Genomic DNA, 23,640 nt, shown 5'->3' with positions numbered 1-23,640 from the left:
TTATATTGGCAGTGGTTGGTGAACATTGGCCACTCTTTTGCCAAGAGCTCTGGCCAAGGTAAGTGATTAGCCATATTAGGACATCTGCTATTGGTAGCACTTTCGGTATTTAAACCTCAGACTCCTCTCAGAGGCAAACTCAGGAAGGTTACCTGCACCAGCTGCAGGCTGACTGAAGCTCTAGCTACAGGTTGACTAGCTTCATCTCCCAGTGCCCACCTGAAAACACCTGGGGTTGTTTCTCCTCCTGAAGCATTGCCATCACAGTCTGCTTAAAAGTTTTCATGCATGAGGAGCGTGTTAACACCCTCAAAGAAAGCAGCGCTGTGAAGTTAGTATGGAATCGCCTATCACCCTATACATGAGTGCTTTGAATGGCTTAATGAAGAAATATGCTTTATCATGGTTTTATAGGCTCTTCCAAGACACCAGATTAAACTTGGTTTGGTTGCTTGTTTTTCTAAAATTTATTACTTTTTGTATGAAATGAGGCAAATCCTACTATGCAGTTTAACATAAAATTTAAATGCTGTATTTTTAACCTCACAAACCTTTTTAACTTTTTATTTTGTATCCGGGAATAGCCAATTCACAAATCTTTTTGTAAAAATATTTTTAGTATGAGAGCTTTTAAACATACAGAAAAGTTGGAAGAATAGTAAATATTTGACGGATTTTCTTTATATATGTCTATGGTTTTGCCTATATTATACTTCCCTGGTGGCTCAGATGGTAAAGAATTGGCCTGCAATGCTGGAGACCCAGGTTCGATCCCTGAGTCAGGAAGATGCCCTGGAGAAGGGAATGGCTGCCCACTCCAGTATTCTTGCCTGGAGAATCCCATGGACAGAGCAGCCTGGCAGGCTGTAGTCCATGGGGTTTCAAAGAGTCAGACACGACTGAGCAACTAACACTTTCATGGTTTTGCCTATACTATTTGAAAGTCAGTTGTAAACATCATGACGCTTTATCTGTAAATACTTCAGCTGACATTTTCTAAAAATAAGATCATTCCTGGGATGACTTTGGATTTGACCTTTACCACAGCTAAGAGATTTAACAGTAATTCCATAATACCACCTTCTATCCAGCCTACATTCAGATTTCCTCAATTGTCCTAAGAATTTCCTGGATCTGTTCAAAATTTCTGTGTTGCCTTTGGTTTGTATGATTCTTTACTTTCTTTTAATCTGGGATAATCCTGTATAATAACGTATTTTCTGAGAAGGGCAGCTGTAGTCTCAATTCATCCTGTTACAATTCAGCCTCTAGAGCTTTTTGTGTGATGAGTATACACTGAAAGGCAGTGAGAGGAATTCTAAGAAACTAGTGGTTTGATGCTAGAAATAAATCTGACATGGGTTCCTGTTACTTCGTCATTTTTGTTTCAATGACTGCATTATACTAATGTCAGAGTTGATTATTAAATATAAGTAGTCTACTTTGGTATTTACATTTTTCTGTATATCTCTTAGATACTGTGTTTTTTCACTTGCCACCCAGAAATGGAAATGGAGCCACTATATATGGTATCTCTTGCTATCGACAAATTGAAGCCAAGGTAAGACAGTTAAAATGAAAAGCAAAAAAACACTTGAAAACTCCTTGTACTGGCCACTTAAGATGTAGAATCTGGGGAAATACATAAGCCTTTATCTTTTATGTGGTACCTGTAATATAGTTTTAAATTTTTATAAACTGTTTAGCTGTTTTCTCTACTGTACCAGTTAATTCACATGAATGTTTTTCTAAGTTGAGATTAGTGACTATATTTGTATCATAATGTTTGGTACATTGTTTTTAGATAGTGATACCTAAACTATCCATTTATCTTCAGAATACTGTATTTCAATTTCATGGTATCCTTGAGTTTTCTATTTCTAATGTTTGGTATGAAACCTTAAAAAAAGGAACGGTAATGAGTGTTTTTCTTTTTTTTAGAAGCTTTCTAGAAATAGTGGAAAGTACTGACAGTAGCTGCAAACTACTCACAAGTTATCTTAATTATCTATAAGATTTTGATCATTCTTAAACTTACCTGCCCTCTTAATGCCTAACTTAGTATAATAGCTCTGATTAATAAATTCAAATAAACCGAGATGGGTAGCTTCACCTTTCCTGCTGTATTTCTGAGCACCACCATTCTTTTTGCAGTGGGGATACCTTTTCTGAGTAGATCGCTTTCCTTTTATGAAATCATTAATACTCTGAAGTAGTGGTACTGGTATGTGTCAGTCATGTACGACTGTGACCGCACAGACTGTAACCCGCCAGGCTCTTCTGTCCATGGAATTCTCCAGGCAAGAATACTGGAGTAGGCCAATATTATAAAGTAATTAGCCTCCAATTAAAATAAATAAATTAATTTTTTAAAAAAAGAATACTGGAGTAGGTTGCCGTTTCCTTCTCCAAGGCATCTTCCTAACCCAGGGGTCAAACCCAGGTCTCCTGCATTGGCAGGCAGATTCTTTACCACTCGTGCCACTTGGGAAGCCTGAAGTAGTTCTCAGCTGCACATTGGAATCACCTGGAGAGTTTTAGATAAGTAGGGATGACTGGGTCCCCACTCCAGAGATTCTGAGTTAATGTTCTGGCATCAGGATTATTAAAAGCTCCCCAGGTGATTCTCATATGCAGGCCAGATGATGAACCACTGCTCTAAAACACTGGTTTTTAACCAGAACTACCTGGAAGCTTTTTAATTTAAGCATAATTGCTGGGCCTTTCCTTCTACAAACTGAATTAGAATCTCTAATAATTGATCCTAGGCGATCACAAAGTTTTAAAAGCTTCCTCAGGTGGGTAATTAACTTAGTCATAAAAATTTTTCTTTCAATTTTTATAATGAACGTTTCAAACACAGATAAATTAAAAGAATGGTACAGTAAATACCTGTATACCAACCATCTACATTCAGCCATTGTTAATATTCTACTACATTTGCTTTGTCTGTGTGTGTTTCCCTGAACCATTAGAAAGTAATAAGTAAATTCCAGCATAAACAAGCTAGTTAACTACATGAAATAACCCTCCACGCACAGGGCCTAGAACCAAGGACACACATTGTAAATGTTTGTGGTTCAGGTGACTTCTGTGCTGTGCTGAATCGCTCAGTCGTGTCTGACTCTTTGCAACCCCATGGACGTAGCCCGCCAGGCTCCTCTGTCCATGGGGATCATCCAGGCAAGAATACTGGAGTGGGTTGCCATGCCCTCCTCCAGGGGATCTTCCCAACCCAGGGATCGAACCCTGGTCTCCCACATTGCTGTCTGAGCTACCAGGAAAGCCCAAAACTCCTGGAGTGGGTAGCCTATCCCTTCTCCAGGGGAACTTCCTGACCCGGGAATCGAACCAGGGTCTCCTGCATTGTAGACAGAATCTTTACCAGCTGAGCTACCTGGGAAGCCCTTCAAATGAATAACTGAATTTAGAGATAAAGAAATCTGAGAATTTGTATTTGATTTCTTCACATACTGTTACCCTTGCACATTGATATTACTAGATGGAATGAATCAAGCTGCTGCCTTTTCTTGGAAATCTGTTCCTTTTACCACCTTTTACCCCTGTAAATTGTATGTGTGTGTGTTAGTTGCTCAGTTGTATCTGACTCTTTGAAACCCCATGGACTGTAGCCTGCCAGGCTCCTCTATCCATGGAATTCTCCCAGCAAGAATACTGGGATGGGTAGCCATTCCTTTCTCCAATAAGTTGTATAATCACTAGTAAAATTATTTCTCCAGTACTGTTGTTATTAACAGCAGTTCTCATGCTCTGCCTAGACATCCTTTAAGTGGCACTCCATACTGCCTGTCTCCCTTACCTCCTGAGTCTGACCCACTTTAGTCTATTAGGGTTGCCCATTTCTCCAAGCTGTTCTCTCCTTTTCTGATAACTAGACAGATAAACCAGACATCAGAGGCCATAGAGCCTAGGAGAAAGCCTTTCATTCCCTTTGAACAAAGGTGAGACCTGATGGATGAATCCAATAAAGGTAAAGAGGTAGAAGCAGATTGAAGAAAGGCTCTACTCTCAATGTAATTTAACAACAGATCATCAGTTCTCAGGCAATTGAAGACTCAGAGCCAAGGAGATGTCAGGCAGTACATGAGACGGGGAAGAGTCGCTCTTACTGCCCTCACAGCCTTTCCTGGGGTTGATCAAGTCTTGTTTCCTAGCAGAGAACTGCAGAAATCTTATGTGGTCATCCTCAAAATCACCAGGACCTGAGTTTTGGCTCAGAACTGGACTACGGTACGATACAGGTGTGCCAGGACAGACTCCCAACAGTGGAGAATAACCACCATAACAAAACTGCTGACGATTCTTCCATCTCTGGAGAAACAAGCTCTTAAACTATCCCCTTCTCACCAGAAACAAAAGTCTCTGAAAGGAGTATCCATTTTAAAACTGGAACCAAGGATGACTGGTTTGCATTATGATTGTGGCAATTTACGCATAAAGTATTCTCCACCAGACTATAAATTCCTTGAGAGCAGAGACGGTCTCTCACTCTTACATTCCCATTGCCTGCCAGAGTCTTAACACAGAGTACTCTGGTTGACATTTATTCATTCAATAAATGTCTTCTGAGATTCTCAGTAAGTACTTTTAAATTTATTAAGTGCAAGTATTTTTTTCCTGATTGCTATCTTATATTGAAACAATGATTTTTAAATATTTCCATGAAAAATTTCTAATAGTGACTATTTGTTTATAATAGGCATTGAAAGTACGGCAAGCAGATATCACCAGAGAGACTGTTCAAAAAAGTGTCTGTGTTCTAAGCAAGCTGGTAAGTGACTAAATAACCTGTTAATATCAAACACTCATGGCAGCTTTTTATTTGAGAATAAAGCATTATTGGAATGAGGAGAGGGACTTCCCTGGCCGTTCAGTGGTAAAGACGCTGTGCTTCCACTGCAGGGGGTTTGGTCCCTGGTCTGCAAACTAGATCCCATAGGCCACAACTATGACCCGGCACAGCTAAATAGAGAAATATTTTTAAAAATAATTTAATAATATGGACCTTACTAATAGGATCTGAAGGATCAGGGTATTTCTTCCCAGATAGTAATTTTAAACATAGGGCAAGAATAGTCTCCTAGAAAAGAAATGATTATAAAAGACTTTAATATCAGAAAATTGGTAGATTGCTAATCCGATTCCTGTACACAGTTTCTCGAAGGGTAGCCCGAAAAAATATATATCAGTGAATTTTTTTTATATACTGGACCAGATGACCAATGTATAGGAGTGCTGAATGTTGGACGAATACACCATTTTGAAAGGCTTCCTGAACAATCATTCTTCAAAGAACAATAATAATGGTGCCATTTATCAAGTGCCTGTATGTCAGATATTCTATAGCAGGCACTTTTTAGATAGCCTTGTCATTTTAAACCTCATAAGAAGAGAGATCTAAGTATTTACTGTTCTTGTTTCACAAATAAAGTTACATCTCAGACAAAAAATGTCTCTCAGAGACATGTAACTGCTAACGATAAAATTGCAGTGAAAATCCAGTTTTATTGGACAGATAAAACAGGCAGGGAGATGGAGAGAGCTGGCTCACATAGAAATATCTGATGGTTCATACTGCCTTTTAGCCTATGTTTAAAAATATGTTTGGTGCTGCTACTGCTGCTGCTGCTAAGTCACTTCAGTCGTGTCCGACTCTGTGTGACCCCATAGACGGCAGCCCACCAGGCTCCCCCGTCCCTGGGATTCTCCAGGCAAGAACACTGGAGTGGGTTTAGATAGTAATAATGATATATTAACCAGGATTTTTGTTGTTGCCTGCCAGAGTCTAGCACAGAGTGCTCTGGTTGATGTTTATTCATTCAATAAATATCTTCTGAGATTCTTAATCAGTACTTTAATATTTTTTTTCTGATTGCTATCTTACATTGAAACATAATGATTTTTATTGACTTTTGTTGTTGTTTTAGCTGCTAAGTTGTACAGCCTCAGGGACTGTAGCCTGCCAAGCTCCTCTGTCCATGGGATTTTCCAGGCAAGAATACTGGAGTGGGTTGCCATGTCCTCCGACAAGGATTAAACCCACATCTCCTGCATTGGCAGGCGGGTTCTTTACCACTGAGCCACCAGGAAAGCTCATTAACTGGGATACTGGGGGATAAAACTATTAACTTGTTTTAACTAGTTAGAGAATATATGCATCATTAGTTTCTGCATCCTGAAAAGGACATAGAAACCAGAAAACATCTAGAAAAGAACATTTTATTGTTGTTCAGTCGCTAGATCATGTCCGACTCTTTGCGACCCCATGGACTGCAGCACATCAGGCCTCCCTGTCCTTCACTATCTCCTGGAGTTTGCCCAAATTCATTGAGTCAGAGATGCCATCCAACCGTCTCATCCCCTGCCGCCCTCTTCTCCTTTTGCCTTAAATCTTTCCCAGCATAAGAAAAGAACATAAAAGGATGGAAATGGTAGGAAGAGGGTTTTAAATAGGTAAGAATTAAGGAGTAACTTTGTTTTCAGATACACAAAAGAATATTATATAGAATATAATAAAGGACACAGACTAGTAGTTTTTTTTAGATTTTAAGCCCCTACTGAAGGCCAAAAAAGGCAAAATGAACTTAATCATGAGTGTTCAACTAGATATAAGAACTGAGTGCTGCAAGGATGATTAAATGTAACCACAGCCTAGCAGAACAGTGTGCAGAATTACGATGTTTTAAATTGTATGATACTAATGGCTAACATTTAAGTGCTTTCTATAGCCACATAGTCTAGTAAGTGCTTTTCAATGTGAAAGTGTTAGTCAGTCACTCGTGTCCAGCTCTGTGTGACCCCTTGATCTGTAGCCTGCCAGGCTCCTCTCTCCATGGGATTATCCTTCCATATACCTGTGTTTACATTAGGCAGCAGATGTGGAAAGGTTAAGTGCCCAGAGTTATGTGACTGAGTGACCAGAGCAACACGCCGGAGGTCTGTGCCCACAGTCTCAACCCAGTGCTCTGAGTAGTGGTTACTTTGTACCTGCACCCCAGGAACTAGAACACATGACTTAACAACATTCAACTGTGAATGCTACTCCTACTGCTGCTAAGTTGCATCAGTTGTGTCCGACTCTGTGCAACCCCATAGATGGCAGCCCAACAGGCTCCTCTGTCCCTGGGATTCTCCAGGCAATAATAAGATACTAACTTTGTCAGTAACTTTTTCCTTTCTGGTCTTTTCAAGTTAAAAAATTGTGGGGTGTTTGTTTTGTTTTTACTATTATCAAACTAATGGTAATCTCTCTTTTTCTTTAAGCCTCTCTATGGCTTACTCCAAGCAAAACTTCAACTCATTACACATGCATATTTTGAAGAGAAGGATTTTTCACAAATTTCCATTCTAAAGGTAACTTTTTATCCTCCATGGATGTGTCTGAAGACAGATTCATGAATCAAGTAGATCTTTAATATTGTGAGAGATGATTTATTAACTTAAGAAAGACATTCTTCTTTGAAAATAACATTGAAGGGCCAAAGATCTGCCCAAAATGTACAATTTCTACTTAGTAAATTTAACAAAACTATCTTTTATTAGGAAATGATGACTACAGTTGATTATAACAAATATTTCTGTTAGTGGATAATAGCCCTTTTGCTATGGCATTGCTTCTCTACAATTGTTATCTCATTAATACCCTGCACCGTGTGTTTATATATCAGGCTTCTGGATCCTAACTCCCATATCAAAAAGCACAGAAAAACTACATGACTATTTTACTGAAGAATAATGTTTTTCTCAAGGCTGCCATTATTGTATACAGCATGGATCTCCCCTGGATTCTAGTGAGAGAGAGACAGTTACTTAGCAAGGACACAGAGGGAATTTATCCTAGGAATCCATACCACCATGGGAATGGATCAAACTCTAAAATATAGAGGTACAGAAAGAAGGAGTGCTGGAAACTGGCAGAGTTTCAAAGAGACAAAACTGCTTCAAAGAACCAGTTTTCTCCTGGTCATTCTATTTCTGATGCAGTGTCTAAACTGATGGTAAAGTGTTCTAAACTGAATCTTATTTTATAGGAGCTCTATGAACATATGAATAGTTCCCTGGGAGGAACTTCGTTAGAAGGATCCCAGGTATATCTTGGTAAGTCGCTTTTTCTACAAGTCAGAAGAAATGCCCTCTTTTCTTTTTGTTTGGCATGTTGGTTGCATGTAAAACTTCATGATCAGAGTTACATTTCTATATGGTATCTAAATTCTCCAACCAAAATTTAGAAGCATTATTGTATAAAGCATATTTCAGCTTTTCAGAATAATAATGGAAGTTTTTTCTTTTCCTTACGTTAATGCTGATCAGGTCAGTTCCTTGTCATAACACAGAGGGAGAGCGAGGGAGAGAGAGATCTGCTTATTAGTGTCTTTCTATTCCAAGATTTTTCAAGTGGGAGTTTTATGCTATTTTCACAACCAAGAACATCCATTGGTGTGTCAGGCACTCAGTAAAAGTCATTTTCCTAATTATTTTTTAAAAAGAATCATGATCACATCTTGATCACATAGTGATTTGTGCTCACTCACTTCGAATTTTAGCATAAAGTAGCCAAACTGTGCTAGGTTCACTTTTGCAGTCTCATGTGTAATGTGAACTGGTTATAAAACTCCTTTTCGGAGGATATATTTTTCTCTGAATAAATTTATCTTGTCTTACGACAGGCGATAAGAGAAGCCTGTGATTCAGAAATAATACCTATGGGGTATAGTGCCCAAAAACCTTGTTTAAATGATTGACTGCTACTGTGAAGTAAAGCCTCATGATTTCTAAACTTGTGTAATTTGTAGGATGGCTTTAGAATGGGGAGAAGGTGTGAGAGTTGCACAGCCACAACATGAGCCTCTAGACACAAATAACTGTTTACATTTAGATTAGAATTAATAGAAGTTAAATAAAATTTAAAAATCAGTTTGTCAGTTGCTGTATTTCAAGTACTCAGTGGCCACTTACGTCTACTCTATTGGACAATGTAGATTTAGAATATTTCCATTATTTCAGGACGTTCTGTCTGACAGTGTTGAAGTTCTGTTTGTATGTGTACATAATCAGATATTACATAAATATTTAAATTTTGCATAGCCCTACTTTTACCTAACTTTTTGGAGGAGATTAAAACTTCCTTTGACAAAAACAGTAGGTTATAGTCACAGATTAGCTTTTCTTTTCTTTTTTTAACATTATAGGTTTATCTCCTCGGGATCTTGTGCTTCATTTTCGACACAAGGTATGATACCTTATTTAAATTTATGATGTACTCAAATTATGTTCATTTAACTAGGCAGATTTCATGAACTGCATGGTCTAATGCAGATTATGGCATAACCATGTTTTAATTTTTCTGAGACAGCTGTCATAATGATAGAAAGTTAAAAGTGTTGGTAGTGCTTATATAATAGAAATTTCTAAAAGTACACGGTGTCTGTTTATTTCAGTGCAGGATAGGATACTTTTTTATACAGTTGTTGATATTTTGGATATTATGAAATTAGAGTGGAAAGAAACATGTTTTATTTTATTCTATTCTTCTTCACTATGGTTTATTACAGGATGTTGAGAATAGTTCCCTATGCTATATAGCAGGACCTTGTTTATCCATTCTGTACGTAATAGTTTGCATCCACCAATCTCAAACTCCCAATCACTCCTCACAACCCCCGCCACACACACTTGGCAACCACAAATCTGTTCTGTAAGCCTGTGAGTCGATTTCATGGATAAGTTTATTTGCATTGTATTTTAGATTCCACATGTAAGTGATGTCCTGTGGCATTCGTCTTCTCCCTCTGACTTACTTCATTTAGTATGATAATCTCCAGGTCCATCCGTATTGCTCCAAATGGCATTGTTTCTTATGCCTGAGTAGTAGTCCATTGTGTGTATATTTGTATGTGTGTGTGTGTGTGTGTGTATACAACATGTGAAAGAAATACGTTTTAATTAATCTTGTAGACTATTTTGTATGCTGCCCTGAGAGTGAAACATTTTCCAGCAAAATATCTATACTTAACATCTTTTGACTGGGGCATACACGCATTGATTGTTCCCTTAACACATATAGTGAGTGTCTGCTCTGTGAGTGCCCTGGACAAACAGAAGTAAATGAAAAGTACCTTCCCTTTAATGGGCTTGCAGATATTTCAAGCAAAAAATGGTACAACTTCCTCCCAAAAGTCCAATTTGATAGTGATTTATGGGGTTGCACAGAGTTGGACACGACTGAAGCGACTTAGCAGCAGCAGCAGCAGTATCACATTTTTTAGAGAACTCAGATACTTAATTTCTCAGTATAAGTTCATGATTTTCAATTATTTTTAAAGCACTAGAATTATTTAATATTATTGACTCAATGTTACATGGTTATGTTTGAGGAAGGACAAAGGCAAATGAATAATAGGCTTGGATTTCTTATTTTAATACAATATTATTTCTCTTTCTTCAGGTTCTAATCCTATTTAAACTAATTCTTCTTGAAAAAAAGGTGAGATTTGAATGGATGGAATATTTAACATTTATTGACATTTCTTAAAACTAAAGTATAAATTAAGACTTTTTTGGCTATCAAATTGTGGTGAGCTTAAAGTACGTATTCTTTTTTACTACTATAGAAGTGTGAATTCGTGCAGTGTTTTCTGGGGGCAGTTTGATAGTATTCAGTTATCAAGGTTGTTTTGACTATATAGGTAATAGAGAACTCTATGTATGTATGCATATGTGGCCGTGCTGCATTGGCATGCGGAATCTTAGTTACCTGACCAGGAATGGAACCTGCACCCTCTGCAGTAGGAGTCCAGAGTCTTCCCCTGGACCACTAGGGAAGTCCTCAAAACTCAGTCTAAATTGACTTAAAAAATGTATTGGCTTGCTTCAGACTTGAGAGTATGTTGACTGAATGGTTTGATAATATAATTAATTACCTAGATTTTTTTCATCTCTTTGCTCTGCAGTCCACAGTGCTAGCTGTATCTTGAGCCTGATTTCCCTTGTAGTATAGGATTACTGCCAACAGTAGTTGAGCTATATGCTGCCTCAGCTATATGCTAGTGGCAGAGATAATATCTTTTCCCTAATTTAATGAGAATTCTTCCCTTCAATTCATTTGGGCCTGTGAGGCCATATGCCTACTCAGAACTAATAATTGTTGCTAAAGAAATGCCTGTATTGATTGGCTTAAGTCTGGGTTCCAGATGCACTCTCTGGTACAAAGGGATGGGATTACCATGATTTTAGATAAAAAATTATATGGGATTTTAGACCAAGGTCTGCACACTTAAGCCCAAGGGCCAAATCTGGCCCACCAGCTATTGTTGTAAATGAAGTTTTCTTGGAACACAGTTTCAGCCATTCTTCAACTTATTGTTTATGGCTGCCTTTGCACTACAGTGGGAGAGTTAAGTAGTTGGAACAGAGACCAAATGGCCCACAAATGAAAAATGCTTACTATCTCACCCTCTATAGAAAGTTTGCTGACCTCTGGTTTAGACTAGTCAGGAGCCATCCCTGGATCTGTGGTCACTATTACTGTGCTCAATAGAGATGGAATGGATGTTGGAAGGTCAGTCATTCACAATGTCCAGTATAATTCATTATCATAAAAATGTTTATCCATTTGGCCCAGTAATTGTCCTCTTAAGAGATTTATTTTCCAGAATTTATCTGAGTTGACACAGAGCTCCAAGAGATTCTTTCACAGAATCATTTTTAATAATAAATTATCAATGGATAACTTAAGTTTTGATTTATCTTGTATATAATTCCAAACAACAAAAAAGATTCTGAGTGGTTTTATTATTGGAAAGATGTTTCATAGCATGTTAAGTGAAAAATGGTGATCCAACTACATATCAAGCCCAGGATTCTGATTTTATAAATAAATGTATTTATTCATTTAAATGAGATTGGAAGGAAAGACAGCAACAGTTTGGTGACCATGCATATTTTTTAACAAGGAAATACTTTTCTTTATTCTGGTTTTCTGAATGAATATGTATTCTTTCTTCAAACAGGAGAGTAAATTTAAAAAAAAGAATGAAGCATGTACTAGTGCAGTATTTCAACCTTTAAAAAAAGCTCTTAGTTGTAAAATACATGTAACATATAATTAACCATCTTAACCATTTTCAAGTGTGCAGTTTCATAGCATTAAGTGTGTTCACGTTGTTGTGGTATTACCATCTGTCCTCAGAACTCTCTTCATTGTGCAAAACCGAAACTCTACCCATTAAACAATAACTCCACTTTCACCCCTTCTCCCACCACTGGCGACCACCCTTGTACTTTCTGTCTCTATAAACTGGACTATTCTAGGTTTCTCACAAGTGAAATCATACGTGTTTGGCTTATTTCATTTAGCACAGTGTCCTCAAGGTTCATCCATGTACAACAGATGTCAGAATTTCCTTCCTTTTTAAGGATGAATAATATTCCATTGCATGTACATAGAGCATTTTTTTATCCCTTCATTCATTGATGGACACTTGGGTTGCTTCCGCCTTTTGGCTCTCATGAATAATACTGCTGTGAACATGGGTCTGTGTAAATGTCTTCAAGGCCTTGGTTTCAGTGTTTTGGAGTGTATACCTAGAAGTGGCATCTCTGAATCACATGGTAGTTCTGTTTTTAATGTTTTGAGGAACTGATGTGTTTTCCATAGTGGCCGCACCATTTTACATTCCTACCAACAGTGCACAAGGGTTCCAATTTTTCCACATTCTATCCAGCATTTGTTATTTGCTTGTTTTTTGATAGTAGCCATCCTAATAGGTGTGAGGTAGTATCTCCTGGTTTTGATTCGCATTTTCCTAATAATTAGTTATGTGAGCACCTTTTCATGTTTTTGTTGGCCACTTGTATATCTTCCTTGGAGAAATGTCTTCCCTAATCCTATACCCATTTTTAATCAGATTTGGTTTTTTGTTGTTTAGTTGTAAGTTTCAAATTTTTATTGCAACTTATAATTGTAAAAAAATGTTTTTCAACGCAGCACACATGGTTACATATATCTGAAAAAAAAATTTTGCAAAATAATACTTAGTCTAGCCACATTTATGATCAAGTAGACTTTATTTAACATGGCAAATCATAGGTATACCCTTTTTATATTCACTTGGTAAAGACATCCTTTAATGCAAGTCTTGGTTTCTCTGTATTTGCACACTACTCCTTAAATCATCAATGTTTAAGGAGAGCACAGGTGATTGTGGGCACCATGCTTTATTAGATATGACTTCGTGCTACTAAATGATTTAATTGTTAAAATAAAGAAAAAAAACTCACCTCAGCAACTATATGCTTGTTTTTTCATCTCATTTAATTATCACTAGTGTTAGTTGTAGTTGTATATCTAACTGAACCCTATCCCTCAATTTTTATTCTGAAAACCCTACAAGAAAGTTGATGGAATAATTTTATAATGGACACTTTACATCCTTCATCTGTTGTAGCATTTTGCCACTTCTGCATTACATTGTTTTATATACATTCATTCTTCCCCCTGAATCATAATAATTTTCAACTAATTTGTAGAACCACAGTACTTCATCCCTAAACATTTTCAGATATATTTCTTAAGAGTAAAGGTATATTCCTGGGGCTTCCCTGGTGGCTCAGTGGTAAAGAGTCGACCTGCCAATGTAGAAGACATGGGTTCAATCCCTGATCCAGGAGTATCCCACATGCTGTGGGACAGCTAAGCCTGTGAGCCCTAGAGCCCATGCTCCACAAGAGACGCCACCACAATGAGAAGCTGTCACACCACACCTGGAGAGTAGCTCCTGCTGCTGCTAAGTCACTTCAGTCGTGTCCGACTCTGTGCGACCCCATGGACTGCAGCCCACCAGGCTCCTCCATCCATGGGATTTTCCAGGCAAGAGTACTGGAGTGGGGTGCCATCACCTTCTCCGAGCTCCAGCTCTCTGCAACTAAAGAAAAAGCCCACACAACAATGAAGACCCAGCACAGCCAAAAGTAAATAAATAAAACCTTTTAAAAAAGAATAGGGTATATTCCTACATAACAAAAGTATTTTCCTATTCGAGAAATTTAACACTGAGATAATAAATGATATCTAATGTACAGTGCCTTTTCAGATTTCCCTAGGTATCATAATAATGTGCTATAAACTGTTTGCTTTTCTTAATCTGGGGACCATGGATCATGTATTGCATTGTTAGCTCTCTTTAATCTCAAACAGTTCTACCACCTCGCTTCTTGTTTTGTTTCTCTGTTTTTATAACACGGATTTTTTTTTTTAATAATCCAGATTAGTTGCATTTTTATATTAGATTTGTATGATTATTTTCCTTTTTCTCATTTCAGATTAAACTTTTTTGGCAAGAATATTGTATAGGTAGTGATGTGTCCTCCTGGGGCATCATAACTGGAGGCCCATAACTGCTTTTTCTCTTATTGGTGATATGAAGTTTGATCATTTGACTAAGGTGGTGATCGCCAGGTTTCTTCATATTAGTACTTGTTATTTTCCTTTGCAATTAATAGGTGAACTGTGGGATGATAAATTTGAAGCTAATATGAATAAATATCCTGTTGCCCAAGAGCCTTGCACAATAGTTTCAGCATCCGTTGGTAATTTTTACTTGAACCATGGTTTTCTGATTCTGTCATAAATTCTGTATTTATTAGCTGTTATACTTCCATAAAGAAGAGTTTTCTTCTCTCCCTTCTTTGCTTTTTTCTTTTTTAAAAAGTGTCATTGTGGACTTGTGGATTTTCTAATTTAATTTTGATTGACTCCATTTCAGGTTCTCTTTTATATTTCTCCAGTGAATAAATTGGTGGGTGCCCTGATGACTGTGTTATCCCTTTTTCCAGGTAAGAGGGTAGCAGTTTCCATTCTCTTACTTATTCTGGACCTTTGAATGATAAAAATTTTCAAGGACAGAGTGGTTAGGGTCACCGTCTATTTTAATAGGATATTTTTACTTTGACAATAGATTTTTCTTTTGTCTGAGATTCTTTTTTTCAATTAAAATTTGAGTAAGCATAGCTCTTTAAAAATTTTTATAGGAGTTCCACTATTTAAAGCAGAACACACAGCTCTTATTTTCTGATATCTTTTTCTAAGCCAAACTATTCTCCAATATTGTATGTTTTAGGCATGATTGAACATGGACTCAGTGACAGTTCTCAGTATAGACCCCGAAAAAGTATGTCTGAAGATGCTGGGCTTCAGGAAAGTAATCCCCCTGCAGATGAATTTGTTTCTGTGCCTGCTTCTGACATTTCAAATACCAACTTGGGAACTGTCAAGAAAATCCTGGGAAACCATGGAGGAGATGCAGCCATCAAAACTGAAGAACCTTTGTTCCAGGTAGAAGATGATAGCAGTGAACAAGAAGCCAGTGATAGCAATCAATATCTGAAACCTCCTTCTCGCCCATCTCCAGAGTCTTCAGAAAGTGACTGGGAGACCTTGGATCCTACTGTCTTAGAGGACTCCTCCTTGAAAGAACGAGAACAGGTGGGGTCAGAACAGACAAACTCATTTCCAAAGGACTCTTTGCCCTCAGATAGTCCTCCGATTACTGTTCAACCTCAAGCTAATACCGGCCAGGTGGTCCTAATACCAGGGCTGATTTCTGGCTTGGAGGAGGACCAGTATGGCATGCCCCTGGCCATCTTCACAAAGGTAAGAGTTAACGTCCTTCATTAAAGCCCATAAGGATAGCACAAACTCCTTTCAGAATTTAACTTTCAGTGTTGAACACATTTAAGTGTGCAAATTCTCATTGAAAAGTGTAAAATAACATAGCAGATGTGTAGTACTATGACACCTGTGACCATGATGTAAGACTGCAGGGGATTTTGATTAGTTTGGAAACTGAGGTCAGCAATCACTGTGTTTGGTGTGTTTTTCATTAGTCAGGTTTACCTTCAGGGGAAAAAAAACAAGACAGCCTTGATTACATTTAATGAATGTATATTAAAATACCATAATTCCAAAAGCTTCAATTTTATAAGAAAGAATAAAAAGCTTAGATGGCTAACTTAAATATTAGTACCCTTCATAGATATAATACACTGTTTTGGTTAACTTGCCTTAAAAATTAATCTTTAATCTTTTTATGGAAAAACATACAAAACGTATTTCTAATTTTTTTAAATAATTTAAACACACCATAGTAAAACAAATTGCATCTTTGATTTAGTATCTTATTTCTAGGATATCATTTCTTTATGTCAGTAATACTATATTAGGATTCTGGAAGCTACATTTGAGGTTTGTTTTTTTTTTTTTTAATCCTAACAGGAGAAGCTACTTTATTCTCATTCATGAATTATTTTTTGTAATGAAGAAGATGAAAAGTCCCATTTCATTTTTCAGTCAAAGAAGTATTTATTACCTTCCTACGTGCCAGGCCCTATACTAGGTTCTAAATTCTTGTATCCATGGCTTTTCAGTTTAACCATGAAAGACAGATGCATCTGTCCAGTAACTAGAACAAAATTTATGTTTTTCTCTAAATACCTTCCTTTATGCTGGAAGTAAAACTTTATATGGAAAAGAAAATGGATAGCATTGACTTGACATCAGTTCTTCTCCACTATGTGGTAAATTCTTTCTGGGTTTATCTAGTTTTACAAATAAGTACTTGCCCCAAGTCAGTATTGCTGAATAGTTAGCAGAAAATGCTATCTTTGTTCATTTTGTGGTCTGTTAGGGGATGTTGAAATTATCTTAATCGGTTTCTTGATTGAACTAATGCATATTTGCTTAAAACTGGAGTTTAGGAGCCTGGGGAGAAAACTCTGGGCCCTCAGACTACTAAGTGTACTCAACAGCCACAAATTGTGGGTTTTCTGAACTCACATGTGGGTGTCATGACTGCCTATACTTTTTGGAGCCCTTACTTTTGCAACTTAACCCACCCACTCTAATTTTTATCATTGTGGAGATACCAGGAGGGAGATTAACTGGGGTGGGGGATTTTGGTTTTGTCTGCGAGGTCGCTGAACTAAACAAAGCAATGTTAATGTGTTGTATGTGCTGTTAATAAACTGTTTGACAGAATATTCTCTTTGTACACCAGTACTGAATATATGATGGGCTTACCACCATCATTATGGTAAATTAAACATTTTCCTTTTAGGTTTTCTGTTTTATTATGTAATGACTCAAATCTAACTTGTTTAATCACAGTTTCAAATACAATTGCTGATTCTTTGATGTCAGCAGCTTTGGAATATGAAATATACTTAAAAATGAGTTGCCTTTAGGCTTTTCTTCTTTCCTTCTCTTGAAGATCTTAAAAATACTTGTAGAGAAGACCTGGATTAGCAAAACATCCTGAAAAGTCATTTCAAATATAGCCAGAGAGAAGCTTGGATGCCCACACAGTATTGCTGAAGTAAGATAGCAAGCTTTGAAGAGAATAATGAGTTGACTGGTCCCCTGACTGTGTTCACATATGAAAGTTATGCTTGGAGAGATTCCAAAGCTCCGAATTTCCAGTCTTCTCTCTGGGGCTTGAAATTGATGGTGCATTTCTTCTCAGTCTTAGAGATGAGGCTTATTACATAAACACTATAGGTACCAGACCCGAAAATATGCTTGAACTTTTCCTGAGAGCTGAATTAGGGATGTGAGGAAGAAACTAGGTTGCTGAGGGAGAGGAGATGGGACTGGTGGCAACTTTAGGACAGGATTCCGCGGGATGAGGGGAGGGCAATGAGGGAACCAAAGGAGAAAGATGAAAATTTAGGAAATGTACCCAGGTATTCATAGATATCTATGGTGATTTTAGGTATTCACTAAAAAAAAATTTTTTCAAAGTGAAAGTTTTAACTTTTAAAAAAAGGTGAACACCTACTTCTTAGTTTTTTAAATTACATGTATCTGGTACTTTTAAAAATTTAGTAATAATTGCCTCCACTAGAAGATCACTTAATTTAGAATTCTGTTGTTTCAGTCTGTAACTGTTTTAGTAAAGCAATAAACTTATGAAAGAATTAATAGTAAATGTAGTTGGAAACCAAAATTTTTTCTGCTTCATGTATTAAACTTCTTTAAATATTGCTTCTGAGTTTATATTTGGTTTGCTTGCTTACAGTGTGTCATATTCAAATTTAGGGAACCTATAAATAACTTGACGACTAGCTAAAAAGTAATAGATGCATGTTTTTGAGTTTTATTTATTTAAGTGGCACCACAATTTTTCCCCCTCCTCTCTCAACATGATTTTTAGTTTCATAATAATTTTGCATGAAGTTGTGTTTTATTATTCCTCTGTAGTTTTCTGGTTTTGGCTATTCTGCAATATATAAATTCTGTGGATGGATATCTACATTGTTTCTAGTTTCTGGTTACTACAAATAACGCTTCTGTTAAATTCTTATTCAGTAATCTTGGCTGTATACGTGCAAGCATTTCTTTAGGAGTCAGTGCTTAGAAGTGGGAATACTGGATTATAAGGAATGGGTAGATTAGCTTTACTAGAATAATTCCAAACTGTTTTCTAAAGTGGTTGTGACAATTTCTATTCCCACAGCAGTGGATAAGAGTTCCCTTTGCTTCACATTCTCACCAATGGTTGTTATTGCCAAACCTCCTAATATTTAGCCAGTCTGATGGTATCTCTTGGCTCTTGTCTTTTTTTCAGTAGTCACTGTTGAGGCTGACCATCTTTTCATATTCTTGGTAACCTTTTGAATTTCCTTTTGTGTAGTAATTGTTTAAACCTTCTGGATTGTCTCCCTCATTGTCATGATTTGTGAGACTTCAGGCTTTGTAGTTTTGACTTCCACATTTTGGGTTTTGTCTACCTGGAATTCATTTTTGTGCATATTGAGGAAGGGCGTCTGTCTCTGTGCTTTGTTGCTGCTTCATCCATGTATCTGTCTATCCTTGGGTCAGTCCCGCACTGTATTAATTACCATTATGTCGTGTCAGGCAGAGAAAAGGCTTCCCCTCTTGCTATTGTTCTTCAGGAGTTTCTTAGCCCTTTGCATTTCCACATCAATTTCAGGATCAACTTAAGTTCTTACTTATACTTAAGATTTAGATAGGGGTTACCTTTAAGTGCTAGATAAAGTTTGGAGAGAACTGACATCCCTACGGTATGGAGGCTTGCGGTTCACAAACATGCTTATCATCTCAGACCTGAGAGATAAGAAAGTGGCAGTTGGTCCTGATGACATTGTAGCCCTTCCCAGGTCACAATGGAGAAGGCAGTATGCTTTTGAAGTGCTGTAACAGATCAGCTCACAACAGGTCTGCCAGATTTTCCAAGCTGAGGTGTGTTTTTTGATGCTATCTTTTTCTTCATTTTAGTCATGGTCAAAAAACAAATATAAGATTTATCCACTCTATCATTTTTAAGTGCATAATTATGTGGTATTAAGTGTATTCTCATGGTTGTACTACAGATCTCTAGAACTTTCTCATCATGCAAAACTGAAAGTCTGTATTCTTTAAACCACAACTCCACCCCAACCCTTGGCTCCCATCATTGTTTCTATGAACTTAACTGTTTTTAAATACTTACATAAGTAGAATCATAGAGCATTTATCTTTTTGTGACTGGCCTATTTCACTTAACACACTATCCTCAAGGTTCATCCATGTTGTAGCAAATGACAGAATTCCTGTCCTCCCTCAGGCTGAATCATATTCCATTGTATGTATATACCACATTTTCCTTATCCATTTATCCATCGATGGGCATTTGGGTTGCTTCTACATTTTGGCTATTGTGAGTAGTGCTGCTGTGAACATAGGTGTGCAAATATCTCTTCCGTTTCTTTTTTTTTTTTTGGCCATTATATACCTCAGCCCGAATGTAGAAGTTAAAGCACCCTAGAAAAGTGGAAAGTGGTGGTGTGTTTGGGTGTAGAGGCTGCTGTATTTTAATGTACTCAGACTCTTGCTGCCACTGTACATTTTCCAGGCCATAGTACTGGAGTGGATTGCCATTTCCTTCTCCAGGGGATCTTCCCGACTCAGGGATCGAACCCAGGTCTCCTGCATTATAGGCAGACGCTTTACCGTCTAAGCCACCAGGGAAGCCATGCCTCTGTACGTTGGAGACCTTTAAATTTAGGCTTGATTGACCATCGGTAAAAGTGATGATGCTAAAATTTTAAGGTTATTTTGAACTACTATTTAAAATAACTTTATAAATCTGCAGTGCTTTTACATGGTTCAATATTAAGAAGGTTCCAGAGCATCTATAATAATAAAAAATCTCTCTCATTCCATTCCCTGCTACTCAGAGAATAGCAGGAAATTTATTCCCCTCTCTGTTGGTAACCAACCTTACCTAATCTATGTCCTTTTTTTTTTTTTTTTTTTTTAACAAAATATTCCCTGGAGATGAACTTCATCACTTAATGCAGGGTACTCCATCATATAGAAAAACATTTATTCATTGCCCTGCTGCTGCTAAGTCACTTCAGTCGTGTCCGACTCTGTGCGACCCCATAGACGGCAGCCCACCAGGCTCCCCCGTCCTTGGGATTCTCCAGGCAAGAACACTGGAGTGGGTTGCCATTTCCTTCTGCAGTGCATGAAAGTGAAAAGTGAAAGTGAAGTCGCTCAGTCGTGTCCGACTGTTAGCGACCCCATTGACTGCAGCCTACCAGGCTCCTCCGTCCATGGGATTTTCCAGGCAAGAGTACTGGAGTGGGTTGTCATTGCCTTCTCTGATTCATTGCCCTAGTCATGAATAGTTAGGTTTCCTGTCTTTTGCAATGATAAGTAATGCTGCAATAAGTAACTTTTTACAAATCTCACATATGAACAGGTGTATCTGTAGGATAAATTGTAAGAAGTAAAATCCTGGGTCAAAGAATATGGATATGTGTAATATTTTAAGGACTGTATTTCTTCATTTAAAAAAAAGAACTTTGAACTATTGACTTTTTTAAAAAACTACATTCTTAGTTTTCATGCGACTTAGCCAAGAATTCCACTGTTGACAACAGACTTTTCTTCTTTAACAGAATCAGTTGTGAAATGCAATACTATGAGCAACTGAATCAATCTTTGTAAATATTGGTAGTTCTGAAAGTGCCCTTATCAAGGATTCTCAGTCCTGGCTGGGGAGGTAGGAGTATTCGGGGGAGTCCATATAAAGTTTTAAAGAGCATTCAGCATTGTAGTATTTATGTTCAGAAACAGGTAACAAAAAAAAAGAAACAGGTAACAAGTTTTTAATACGTAGCACACAAGGTAAAGTATGACCCATGAGTCTGCCAGCCGTTGGAGTGCTTTGGCATGAGCATGGGTCCTTTCCACCTTTAGTCACAAGAGGGCGTGGGTTGAGAAGCACTATATACTGGATATGTGTAAGGCATAGACATGGGTTTATTTTTGCTGCTTCTGCTATTTCGCATTTTATAGAGGGGAGGAAAACATTGTCAAGAAGGAGAATGAAACCAGTTTACCAGACATGTATTCCAACTTCTGGAAGTCTTCTCTCATGTCTTCTCCTAATAGCTGGCGGTATGATATATCCTAGACATAGCGAAGGACATGAAGTAGCAGAAATAGTGTCTCCTTCCCTCAGAGAAATTCTCATGGTAGAAACAAGACATTATCTGGATAACTGTGGTTCAGTGTTTTGTTTTATTTTTTTAAAGATGATTAGGATAACAAATAAAGCTGTCATCGAACTTGATAGAAAACAAACTCAGGAGTTCAGCGAGTCCTCCCTCCTGGCTTTATACACAAATTATGCCACTTGTTGAGACCTATCTTGATTTAGAATTTTTCAGCAGAAATTCCATTTACTCCTGCAGTGCATCATTCCAGTGTTAGCATTCCTTTTTTCTCAGGATATAGGCTATTTTTTGTACACTTAACTCCCTGCTGTGGTTTGGCAGTTAAAATATAAATTTCAGGGCAATGGCATTTTCAAATGCAATTCAACTGGAAATTTTAAATACACAACTACTGCCATGGTCATTTTTGCTTTGAACATTTAGTAGCAAATATCTTGAAATACTGTATCATTTTAAATTATAGGACAGTAAAATAATTGCCATGCAGTGCTTTGCTATTCTCACAAGAGTACTTTGGTGGTTATGTGCAAATGCCTGCGTTTTAAAATTTTACTGGAAGAAGGAACAGCTTTCTAATAAACGGCAGACTTTTAATGGGCTTAATATTAGTACTTCATTCCTAAATGAAAAAAAAAAAAACCTAGCTTGATAGTTATAGTAGCTTTTAAGTTGAACTGAAAGCCAAGAGGTCACACAAGACAAACCTTCATGTTAGACCACCTTGCCAAGATTTGACCATTAATGGAGCAGGTTAGCAATTAACTGGCCTTAATACAGTCAGGACCTGTGGTTGTTATTATTGGTATATTATTGTGTTGATTCAAAGATCAGCTGTGTTAGGAATAGCATGAGGTTGTAGGAAGACTGGAACTTTCCTTTCCTACTATTAGCTGTCTAGGCTTGACGAGGGGCTTCCCTGGTGGTTCAGTTGGTAAAGAATCCACCTGTGATGCAGGAGACCCAGATTCCATCCCTGAGTGGGGGAAATCCCCTGGAAAAGCAAATGGCAACCCATTCTAGTATTCTAGCCTGGAAAATCCCATAGACAGAGGAGCCTTGTGGGCTACCATGGCCCAGTCCGTGGGGTCGCAAAGAGTTGGACACAACTTAGTGACGGAACCACCAAAACACCAGCTGTTATGAGAGACATGGCTGTTCCATTACTTTTCTAACATTTTCTACTCTTGTAATTCATAGGGATATCTGTGTTTGCCTTATATGGCATTGCAGCAGCATCATCTTCTCTCTGATGTCACCATTCGAGGATTTGTTGCTGGAGCTACTAACATCCTTTTTCGACAACAGAAACACCTCAGTGATGCCATTGTGGAAGTAAGTTGACATCTGAGTGCAGATACTTGACTGCTGGTCCCTGTTTTTCTTTTTTCTTTTTTTATTTTTGAAAAGCACTTAACATTTAATGAATTTCCCAGCATGTGGCTTCAAGCCACCAGGACACAAGCCCCACCTACACCCTTAATCTTCTCCTCAGCTCTTCTGCTGAAGAATTTGGCCTTCACGATGACAGGATGCTTTGGGAGCTTTCCTTTGCCCAGAACTTTGTAGTAACCTGATTGCACCACATCAATGATAGGAGCAGCTCCTGTCTTGTTCTTGGCAGCATTTACTTGTGTCTGCTCACTAACCAAGGTCCACAATTTATCAAGGTTGACAGTCGGGCAGAAACTCTGGTTCCTCTTTAAGTGGTAATGCCTCATACCAACTTTCCCAAAGTATCCTGGGTGGTATTTGTTGAAGTTGATCCTGTGATGATGCATGCCACCAGCATTACCTCAGCCTCCTGGGTGTTTCCGGTGTTTGCCGATGCGGCCGTGGCCGTGGCTCACGTGGCCCCTAAGTTTCTGGGTCTTCCTTAGTCTGGATGGCATGTCGGTGGCCTAGACGAAAGAGCCTGTTTTTCTTTTTTAAATGGAATTTGGGGCATAGTAACAACACTAATAGTGGTCATAATTGCTTCCTTTGCCAGGCATCCTAAGCACCTTAGGTATATGAACTTATCTAATTTTCATAACAACCTGTGAGATAGGCATTGTTACTGTCCGTATCACACCTGTGAAGCTAAGGAACAGAGGGGAT

At 37.8% G+C, this 23,640-nt stretch overlaps 1 protein-coding gene and 1 pseudogene across 1 annotated transcript in view; one reads left to right on the top strand and one right to left on the bottom strand.

Annotated features, from left to right (window-relative positions):
* AVL9 (AVL9 homolog (S. cerevisiase)) overlaps nt 1–23,640 on the top strand; it is a 58,221-nt gene that overhangs the window by 20,419 nt on the left and 14,162 nt on the right. Inside the window, exons 3-11 of the mRNA XM_010829056.1 lie at nt 1,476–1,561; nt 4,721–4,792; nt 7,285–7,374; nt 8,052–8,118; nt 9,210–9,250; nt 10,466–10,504; nt 14,784–14,853; nt 15,138–15,670; nt 22,741–22,875. Coding sequence (XP_010827358.1) covers nt 1,476–1,561; nt 4,721–4,792; nt 7,285–7,374; nt 8,052–8,118; nt 9,210–9,250; nt 10,466–10,504; nt 14,784–14,853; nt 15,138–15,670; nt 22,741–22,875 — 1,133 coding nt within the window. The remainder of the gene's footprint in view (nt 1–1,475; nt 1,562–4,720; nt 4,793–7,284; nt 7,375–8,051; nt 8,119–9,209; nt 9,251–10,465; nt 10,505–14,783; nt 14,854–15,137; nt 15,671–22,740; nt 22,876–23,640) is intronic.
* LOC104980372 lies at nt 22,940–23,453 on the bottom strand (annotated as a pseudogene).

The sequence above is a fragment of the Bison bison genome, unplaced genomic scaffold (assembly GCF_000754665.1).
Source record: "Bison bison bison isolate TAMUID 2011002044 unplaced genomic scaffold, Bison_UMD1.0 scf7180017858770, whole genome shotgun sequence".
Taxonomy (NCBI): Eukaryota; Metazoa; Chordata; class Mammalia; order Artiodactyla; family Bovidae; genus Bison; species Bison bison.
Note: the sequence above shows the minus strand (reverse complement) of the source record. Positions and strands in the feature narration are given on the sequence as shown.